At 41.8% G+C, this 10,849-nt stretch overlaps 1 protein-coding gene across 1 annotated transcript in view; it reads right to left on the bottom strand.

Moving 5' to 3' along the window:
* Positions 1-1,366: 1,366 nt before the first annotated feature.
* The window catches only part of SLC30A8 (solute carrier family 30 member 8), a 39,931-nt gene continuing 30,448 nt past the window's right edge, over positions 1,367-10,849 (bottom strand). Inside the window, exons 6-8 of the mRNA XM_008062484.1 lie at positions 9,266-9,371; positions 2,843-2,977; positions 1,367-1,512 (exon numbers count right to left, since the gene is read on the bottom strand). Of these exons, the coding sequence (XP_008060675.1) occupies positions 1,367-1,512; positions 2,843-2,977; positions 9,266-9,371 (387 nt within the window). The remainder of the gene's footprint in view (positions 1,513-2,842; positions 2,978-9,265; positions 9,372-10,849) is intronic.

The following is a 10,849-nucleotide window of genomic DNA, read 5'->3' as shown; positions in this document are numbered from 1 at the left end:
AGAGTTTTATTTGCCAAATGTATTTTGCTGTTCAAATGAAAAACTAGCAGACAAACAAGCATGCCTTCCTTTTGTCTAGAATGCTTTTCTCTTCTTCATCAGCCTGAAGGACCTCTGTATGTAAGTCAAAGTCCAACGTGACTGTCTCCTCAGTGACATGCAGCCTCACTGGATGTGCCAGCCAGCAGCACTCATCACCTGCGCTTTCTACCCCATCATTGCAGTGCAAGATCCTATTGTCGTTGTCTGGGTATATGACTGACTCCCCTCTTCGGTGACTCCCTGTGGTTGAGATTCTTCTAGACTCTGACTGTCCTTTAAAATCATCTCCAGGCAACTTAAGACAATGCAGAAGTGCAGGTACCAAATCAGACCCAATGACCCAGGATTTTCAGGATGTTGGTTTGTGAGTCTGTATCTGAGTTTACTCCCTGTGGGTAGTGCTGAGATACCACTGGAGCTCAGATGCCCTTACTGCATCTGATTCCTCTCCATGGCTCCGACACCCAGCACAAAGCTGGGCTCAGATCACACTACAGACGAAATGAATTTATTGCATCTGCTTCATTTTTCCTTGCAGGGAAACACCTAAATTATCTGTGGTGCCAACTTGCTGGGGTCAATGTGACTGTCTTTGTAGGCTCTTCTTGAAGATCTCTGGGTTTCTACAACGACATTATTTGACTGGTCCCAGAGTTCACTCCACTCTGAGAGGTGAAAAGATTTTCTTTTAGACAGTGAAGCTTTGCAATAAACAGGTCAGAATTTAAAACTTAGAGAGATGTATTGCCAAAATGTGACAAAGAAAGAAGGATGAGTTGCAAAATTCTGGGTATTCATTCATAGGTCCAACCTCAGAGTAGAGAAAAGTCCTATTACAGCTTAGTGGGAGAACAATTTCGATGGGGTGTTAGCCTCCAGATTCTCTTGTATCCCTAACTTGGCACTTCTTTTTTGTGTTTCTCATGTTTTGGAAAATTTTATGGCTGTTTGTCCCTGCACTGATTCTTGATAAAACATTGCTGAGTTCAACTCTACCCACTCATTCTCAGGATGCCTTGTTGGGGGATGAGCTTTCACTGCCTATAGTTACAAGCGGCTGCTATTTCTGCCCTCCCTGGAAGTAATCTCTACATACATTCCTGTAGGTGAGCACAGCCACTGATGAGTATATAATCCAGTGGGTCTCAATGCATCTTCATTCACGGTGGATGGAGCTTAAGAGACAAGGATACAAAGTGCGTTGCACCGTGACGTGAATTTCTCAGCATTCTTCCTTTAGTTCCTTATTTCTTATGATTCAGAAACTGCACAGCAGCAGGTTTGATAATGGCCTATCACACTGGGAGGCTGGCATGTCACTAAGCTAGTCGCGGGGGTCTTCACACACAGGGCAGTTGGGGTCCTGGTCGGCTGGAGATTCCATCTGAATGGTGAGCGAGTGCAGAGCAAAGCTTTGGCTGAGGACTCTGGCAATCTCCCTCCGAACAGCCTGGCTGTCCCGGCTGCCTGCTGTGAAGAGAACCACAGAGATTAGCACTGATTGCACACGTAGGCCACTGCTTAGGCTCTACCTTCAAGTGCTTTGTCTTTGACCTGGTGAGTGGGGCATGGGCAGAGCACTGGGAAAAAGCCATGTTGGTTCTGGCAATAACCTGCATTCGCATCACAAGGCAGGGGCAATTCTAATACAGTCAAGCCCTGTCACTACAGAACTCTTCCTGCCACAGTTACCTTGGGGTTCTGGCACACCTGGGAGCTGAGCATAGAAGGGGAGACAAGCCCTGGAAAAAGCCATGACAGAATGATTATTCTTCCACAGCCCTGCACACCAGTCCCTGAGGATCTTGGGTTGCAGTCCTTGCGTGAAATCAGAGTTTATATCACAGCTAGGACAGGGACTAGAAAGCATGGAGCACTCCCCACAGGCCTTGCTCAGAGCAGCAGCCCTCCCTACCATCTTTTTTCCTGAGGCAAGTGGTATCAGGAGGCTGTAAAGTCCCCTCCATAGTAAGCTGACTGTTTACTAGATTATTCCATTTGCAGTGAAATATCAGCATAATAAATGCTGTAAATTCCCCAAAGCCAGATCTGAGCTCTCAAAGAAGAGGGTGTCTGAGGAAGCGCAGTCTCAGGTGACTGTCACAGGTGTTTCTGTCCCCTGCCTGTAACTCCTTGTGTCAATGGTTAGCAGCAGAATGTGTCATCCTTGGCCTGAGCCCTCTCCCAGGGCACCAAGGGACCGCCCTACTGCCAACTCTCCCAGCTCCAGGACATGTCATGGACAAAATCACCTTCTGCTTGACAAAGTAGTTTTTAGTATAAACCTAGCATCATAAGAACTATCTCACATGGTTACGGAATTTCTAACGATGCAGTGAAGGACCCACCATAATTCCTGTTAGCATATCTGTGAGCTTGTTAGACAAGATACGGGGCCTATATCTTCCATCTTTTTATTTTCAGTGTTAGGATAAATGTCTATACAGGTGATACTCAATTCAGATTTTTTAATCCATTCCTATTTTGTAACTGATAGGGTACCAAGTCAGATGGGTGAATTTGGATGTTCAGAGTCTAAGCCTTGAAACTGGGATGACACTTCAGCCCTGTGTCTGTCCCCTCCTCTCTGTGGTTAGCCCTGAAGTCTGCGTGGCATCATTGTTGCTATGACAACATTGATAAGCAGGTTGGCTTCAGAGGTCTTTGGTAGTATTGAACAATTGACAGTTACTCTGACAGGCAACAGACAGTAAGGGCAACTCTGAGTAAAGAGGGGAAATTATTGACTTTATAGAACAAGAACTGAGTCTTGTCCAAGGTGTTTGCAAAACTCACTGACCTGCAGCAACGTGAGCTGAGAGAATCACTTGGTTCGTGGTCAACGACCAGATGTGCAGGCTGTGCACAGATTCCACCCCATCAATGGCCATGATGAGCTCCTTCACACGGGGATATTGTAAACCCTTTGGCACACCTGATAGGAGGTGAGAGACGGTGTAGTTATTCTACTAAATTCAGCTCATTGAAGCAGCTAATGAGCTGCAATGTCCTCACCAAATATCATCGTGCCCCACCTTTTTCTTGTTTCTTACTTCAGATGTTTACAAATAAGATTCACTTGACTACTTCAGAGGGTTTGCCACCAGTCAAAAGTGCACAGAAAGAATATTTGGAGGATTCGCTATATGATGCCCAATAATAGTAATAATTATCCTTCGTTCTTAGTGTGTTATTAAACTAATTGTCCTTCTTTCAATCATCTTTACCTATGCTCTGGAAAACACACTGAAATAACATGGAATTTGGTATGAAGTTATCACAGGTGGTATTCTGATGACAACTACTGTGAAATTACCCAAATCGCAGAATCTCTGATCCTTGGCCCATTTGTAGTCAAACAAGGGTGATAAGAACAGGTATAGATCACAGAGTTCTTTGAGGAGCAGTTCAAAAAATATCTCTTCGTTGTAAACTGTAATTCTGTACAAACATTAGTCATCCACAGGTCACTTAGTGAATTGTGTTAGTAGAGGATCCTGACATTGTAATTCCATTTTATTACTCGTAAGTTTTCCATCATTTTAGCTGCCTTCAAGGATGTTGTAGAAGAAATATCTAAGTACAACCTTCTGGTAGTCTCTACTTCAATTACATGTATATAATGCAAACACCTGGGGTGTTTACTAAAAACAAGTATGCACCAGCTCCATTCCAGATCTCCTGGAGGAAATTTCCACAGACAAGGCTCTGAAGTCCATAGGGTTTCAATCTTGGATGCACATTAATATGACCACCACAAGACATTAGGAATCCTGATGACCAAGTTACACCTAAGACCTCTGTGGATAAGGCCAGCATCCATGCTGGTTTGGAGATCCCAACAGGCAGCCAAGTGTTGGGAGCGGGCTGAGGAGGCTCGCCTGAGCGTTAGGGATCCAGGCAGGCTGCAAACCCTGAGACCACTAGGATGAGTTCAGGAGCTGATGGCCCATTCCCTCTTCTCTTCGTTGCTGTTTGGCATGTCTCATTAACAGGGACTTTGATGATCTAAGCATGAAGCTCTGAGAGTATGACAGGCATAGCTTACTTTAGGAGTCCATTGTTCCCGTTTCTCACAGACTGCGGTTTCGGCTTTAAACTTAACATAATTCAAACTCAGGTCACATTTGGGAGCCTTTAATACGGTACAAGCTTCTTTATAAGATTTAAAAGTATATTTGTAAAATTAGTATATACATAAAAAGTGCTGTTTCAATCTTAATAATATAGTTAATTATCTAGAGTTACTAGAAACGGCCCAGCACAAACTTTGGGCTGGGCCACATTCCTTAGGAACTGGTTTGGGCTATAATTAAGAGTTTCTATAGTGTAGGTAGAATTAGCATAAAATAGAAAGGAATTGGGATTTAAGTTGGTCATTAGGTGTTGTGTATGCATAAGTTTTAAAAGTTATTGATTATTAGAATATTATGATATTAGAATTGCTGTATTGCTTTTGAGGAAACACCTGGTGGGTGGGGGAGGTCCCTCATTCACCTGGCTTTATGTTTATGAAAATGTTTTGTGATTTAATTGGGATTGTTCTTCCTCATGCCTGAGGAAACACCTGGTGGGTGGGGGATGCCCCTCACCCCCCTGGCTTTGTGTTCATGTGAAAGTCTTGTGATTTAACCTGTGAAACTTTAGGATAAAAGGCTTACGGTTCATCCCATTAAACAGTTTCTGCACTAGACAGAGTCCAGTCTCTTTCTTTCTCCCCCTGTCTCTCTCTTTCTCTTTATTTCTCCAGAATAATTGCCAACGCCACCACACCTCCCAGGGACCCTCTAAACCTCTTTGCAGGGGCTGGACCCCCGCAGTCAAGCGTGGGTTACAGGGCAGAGCATATATGAGCCACTGAGATGCTTTACTGTGTGGTAGTTCTCAAGCCTGGCCTCATGCCAAAAATACCAAAGCCAGCTCCAACCCCAGCCAATTATATTAGAAGCTCTGGGTATGGAAGGCTTGGGCACAGGTATTTTTTAAAAGCTCCTAGATGATTATACTGAACAATTACAGCTGAGAACCACTTTTTTTAAAAAATGGAGACCTCCTCACCCTGATTTTCCAGGATTTAAGAACCTTGCTTGTGGGAGATTTTCTTCCTGGGTATAACCCGAAATTTTCAACAGTTTGAGTGAGTATAATGCTACTTCATGTTTCCCGGAAGTAACAAAGAACTAGTCAACGTGTTCTTTTACTCTGTGAGCAGCCAAAGGCTCAGGTTATTGGATACAGATTAAAAGAATTGAAGAATGTATATAAACTCACGGGTAAAATTGTTTTATTGGAATAACAACAATCTTTATTGAGGACCTACCATATATGAGGCTTGTGCTAAGTTTAAGCACTTTATTTATAGAGATTTACTCATTCACTCATCCTAAGAACTTCAGGAGCTGAATATCAATATCACAATTCCTATGTAACTAGGGGAGAGGAAATTGGGGTCAGAGAGGTTAAGAAACATGGCAAAGGACACACAGGAAAGTGCCAGAGCCAGGGATGTCAGATTCTAACGTCCACGCGTTGACTATCAAGCACAATGCATATACTAGCATCTAGGGATTGCATCAAGTTGACTATTATGTCTAATGTGTGTCATCTCTTTGGGGAATTTCTGTTGGCCCTTTGAAGACCTGATGTGAGTCATCTAGGGCCCTTGAAACAAGGTCCTGGTCTCACTACCTTTTTCACCTCTCTCCTCGCTCATCTCTTTACCACTACAGAGAATACAAGTTCACCATGACTTATTTTACTCTAAGTACAATGCTCTGGTAGCCTCTACTTCAATTATATGTATATAGTGCAAACACCTGGAGTTTTTGACAAGCAAGAGGCGTGTCCCCACTGGTCTCAGTGCCCCATCACATCTCAGCAAGAGTCTGCAAAAATATTAATGCATCCAGGAAAATACTTAAATTGATGTTTAGAAAAATAACTCCCCAGACTAATAAATATATCTTAAAAACTGCTCAGAATTAAAGAATTGCATTTGAAATCAATAAGATACATGTTTCACCAATCAGGGTCGAAAAGAACAGTTTGACACCCATCAGTGGTGAAGACATAAGGAAATCGGCATTTTTTTACATGTTGGAGAGAAGGGAATAGACATGGGATCTTTGGTGGAAATGGGAATGTCTATCAAATTTTAAAATGCACATACATTTCAAGGAATTATTATGCAGATATACAAGTGCTAAAAATATGTATGTGCAAGAGTAGTAATCATACTATTATTTGGAATGCCTACCAGAAGCAAGCAATAATTACACCTGTAAAAGAGGTTGGAATGTGTCTGTGTCTGTGCTGACATAAAAGATCTTCAGGAGAACAGAGCAAGGTATTAGACAAAATATGATTCAATATGTAATCCAATTTTTATAAAAACACACACATACAACACATAGTATACACATATGCATATGTATATGTATGTAAATGCACACATCTTTTTGGAAAGATAGATGTCAACTCATTAATAGATATTGCCCCTGAAGAATGGGACTCATACATCAAAGGCAGAAACATAAAAGACTTCCTTTTTCTATTTTATACTTTCTTGTATTATTTTAAAATTTTACTAAGTACAAGTGTTATTTTGTACTAACCTAATTTGAAAACCTAATTTAAAAATTAAGTGCCTTCCAGAAAGGAGTAATCTACTAGTTTCCATAATTAGCAAAGGTAGCCCTGTCTCTGCACTCTTCCCTAAATAGAATAAGAAAGAAAATCACCAGAGAAGAGCTATACTAAGACAGAGAAAGTGGAACATAAGTCACCTGAAACTGCACACCAACTTGTCTTTTCTCTCCCTTTAGGTCAGTAACCTCCCTAGGAGCAACAACAGCTGCAGCTTGGCCCTCAGGAAGGAAAATGGTTGCCCCTGTGACTTGACAAGCCAAATATCCCTGCGTTTGGAACCAGAGTTCACCTCTGTAATATTTGACGCCATAATCCATTTTACTGTCGTCAACACTATCATCTTGTAACAACTGTAGTGTCCGTTGGGAACAAACCTTTAACTGTATACTTGGCAGGGAATGGGAATGAAATGAGAGCAATCACCAAAGGCAACTGCCTTCTGAGACTATGATGGCCTTGTGTGAAATGTGCTGGACAAAAAAAGAAAAGTTCAACTAATGTCTGGATACTGTCAATCATCTGGACATTTGATGTGATACAAACCTCTAGTTCTGATTCGATTCTCAGGTGTGCCCAATGCAGGAATTCATACCTTCAACAGTGTGGACAGATTAGTCTGGTGGTCCTTGAGGTGTGATCTGGACCCAGCAGCATTAGCGTTTTCTTAGAAATTTAAATTCTCACTCCTCCCACCTCCCCACAAAACTCACTGACTCAAGAACCATGAGGGTGGGCCTAGTAATTTGTGTTTTCACAACTCTCCACATGATTCTAATGCCACTAAAGTTTGAGAACTGCTGACTTGGTCTAACAAGGGTTTCAGGCCAATCCTTCATAATACTGAGATATAATCAAGTACCCCCTGTCTCCAATATACTGTAATTACACTATCATTGGGAGTCAGTAGTTCTCCCATTCCAAGTACCATTGAATAGTTTTTCTGGTGGTAAAGATGAATGTTTTCTGATAAGAATCTCTTATCTGATCCTTCTGAGGCCATCTGCATTGATGGCAGCCAGGGTGATGGCCACACTCTGTGGTTAAGAATTGGGAATTTCTTGGTGTGAGGAGAAATATGCTATACAGGGTTCACCTCCACAGCCTAGCTTCCTAGACTCTAGTCAACCCAAACATCTAGCTGGGAACTTATTACTTACTGAATACCTACTTTGTCCTAGACAGTAGTCATGCATCTCATCTAATCCACCCAACACCATGTTGTAGTCCCATTTTTGCACTGAGAAAACTGAAATTCAGAAGAGTAAAGAGTTTGTCTGAGGTCCAGACAAAATTTGCATGACTGGTCCTTGAACTGTGATGTGTCTGATGTAAAGACCTTGTTTTTCAACATCGTGGTCTGTTTCTCCAAGGTAACTCTGCCAGTAAAGATGTGGCCAGAAACGGCAGAAGACAACAAGTCTTCAACCACTTTATGCCAAATGAAAAGAAAATCGCCAAAATGCAGAGTGGAAGCAGGGAAGGCTGGCTTCAGACATCAGGAAAGACTTTCCTGGCAGTAAGGGTTACTTGTGTCATCTATTCCTGGGGAATTGGAAGACCCAAGAAGCCCAACAGAGAATCCACAAGGCCAGGAAAGGAGATGAGGCTGGGGTCTGCTGCAGAGAATGAGGTTAATAAGCAAAAGATCCCTCTCAGGGCTAACAGCAGGTCTCAGCAAAGCCTCTGTAGCCACCAGCCACTATTCCCCAGCCATTTAAAATTCCCCCAAAGGGCCCACACTTCTTCATTGTGGCACTTCTCGCTAATGCATGTCTGTGTAATTTTTTGAAAAAATCCCTTCTCTCCTTACTAATTAGCTCCACAAGGACATAGCTTTTTAATAATGCTTTCTTTTATTTTAAGATATAGGGTCTTGCTATGCTGCCCTGGCTGGCTATTCACAAATGCTGCCACTGATCAGCATGGAAGCTTTGACCTGCTCCATTTCCTGGGCTGGTTCACCCCTCCTTAGGCAACCTGGTGGTCCCAGCTTCTGAGAGGTCACTACATTGATACCAAACTCAGTGCAGACGCTGGATCAGCATAGCAAATTCAGCCCAGAATGTGAGGACACAACTTCGTTCTGCTTTGCTTATCTCTGCAACTAGCTTTGAGCACATGATCTAGCACAGTTGGGGCTCAGTGAACACTTTTTGGACAAATAAAGATCCCCCTCCCTGGTGTTCTTGCACTATGAGGCACAATTTGACCAAAACGTTCAGCTATCAAGCTGCCTGAAAAGTTGATTTGCGCAGTCTTTCTTAGGTCTTTTCCAGGTATATTTAGGGAACAATTTATATTTTTTGCAATGTCTTCCTTGTAGTGTGTGTACTTATGGTTTTTACAGTATGAGATATCATTTAACAGTTGCTGGAGCAAAAATAGAAGCCAGTTCTTTTTATTTGTTCCCATATGAATGAAAATCAAACATTTGTTTTCATAAAAAAATTCCTACTCTGCTTAAATTGTTCCTATAAAATGAACAAACAGTGAGCACGTCTTGTGGGCATTCCATTTTGTGATTCCAGGGAAGAGAAAACATTGACCCTGAGAATAGTAATAAAATCACTCCTACCTTCCATGAGCAAGATGAAGAAGTCCTTTAAGATAGTGGTGGTGCTGGCCAACACCAGGATGGAAAAGAGAAATGTGCAGATTGGGTCAGCTATTTTATATTCTGGCTAGAAAATGGAGAAACTTTGGTTGACTAAATTCATATCTCACATCCAGAAATTCTGATTAATAACATGAGTAAACCTCCCTGTGTCCTTCCGTCCCTGTTACCCATTCACCCTCCTGACATGGGTCATCCAATTCAGAGGCAGGATTTTCTTTCCCAAGACTCAATCCTTCTTTGTAGTTTTCAACTACCGGTCACTAAAGGGACCTAAAGGGAGACCACAAGACATGCTCTCTTTATAGTTTAAGAGCTGAAAGGGAAATGTTCTTAAGTGTGCTCTCAAGAGGCCTGATTAAATTTCTCTCAAATTAATAAAAGTACTGAGTATGTGATTAAAATATGCACTAATATGCCCACACTATCTAGTGACTTTTCAGCCTTAACTATGATGAGGAGGAGAAAGGAAATAATTTGCCAGAGGTTGCATATGGCCAACATACAGTCAGACCATGGCTCTCAAGCAGAACACATCCTTGGGACAGGCATCTTTGATACAGTCATAAGGGTACAAGCCAAGATATCATCCTTATTCTTTCTCCCCATTAGAATCCTTGACCTTAGGGGGAAAATCGGCTTTTCTGCCCTTGATGAAGTTCAGTGCCACAAAAAAGTCCATACCCCACTTCCTTTAAAAAACTAATCATCAAGCTAACATTTGTAAGGAGACTCAAACTCCACCAATGCTTGCAATTTCAAAATATTTTTGTTCAGACTTACCTTTCAGTGATCATATTGCTCAACTGAATTCAGATATGTCTTTGTAATTTTTATTTATGAGATTCACTTTTTAGGAAAAAGAGTCCCTGCAAATTGAATAATCATGATGCAAACAGACAGAGCTAAATGCTCTTCTCCTCCATTCCTCCCTTCAAACTACCTCTGTTAGTTATTGGTATTACCAGGTAGAGATATGTAGTGAAGATTTATTTGTTTAGGGTCAGAGACCCACCCAGGATTTATTCCCACTTTTCATTAGTACCCTGGCTTTGGGAGAGAAGTTACCTCTCCCCAAAATATTGTGGTCAGTTTTGGTGGAACAATAAATCGGATACTCTCACATCCCCCCAGCCAAGAAGCAGGTAAAAGTCACAAGCCAGGTCAACTAGACTCCCCTTCCCAGAAATAGGAATCTTTAACAGTGGCAAGAACAGGGGGAAAAGTGATTGAGGCACATTTATTTTAGCATAGTGCCTGGGACAGAAGTTGGATAGTTTCTAGAATATAGATACAAAATTTGTCCTTATTTTTACCTTGATTTCTGTCCAGGAGTACATCCAATAAGTTTCAGTCAATTAGTATTCTTTTTGCTTAAGTGAGCAAAAGATCTTTTCTATTTCTTACAATCTGAGAACCCCAAGGTATTCACAGTCTCACTGCTGTTCATCTTAACACCATGGCAAAAATAATAATAATAATTAATAAATAAGCCGGGCTCGGTGGCTCAGCCTGTAATCCCATGCCTTTGGGAGGCTGAAGTGG

This window comes from Carlito syrichta, unplaced genomic scaffold (assembly GCF_000164805.1).
Source record: "Carlito syrichta isolate Samal-C Ts95f unplaced genomic scaffold, Tarsius_syrichta-2.0.1 Scaffold305720, whole genome shotgun sequence".
NCBI classification, from domain to species: domain Eukaryota; kingdom Metazoa; phylum Chordata; class Mammalia; order Primates; family Tarsiidae; genus Carlito; species Carlito syrichta.
This window is presented reverse-complemented; position numbering and strand designations above follow the sequence as displayed.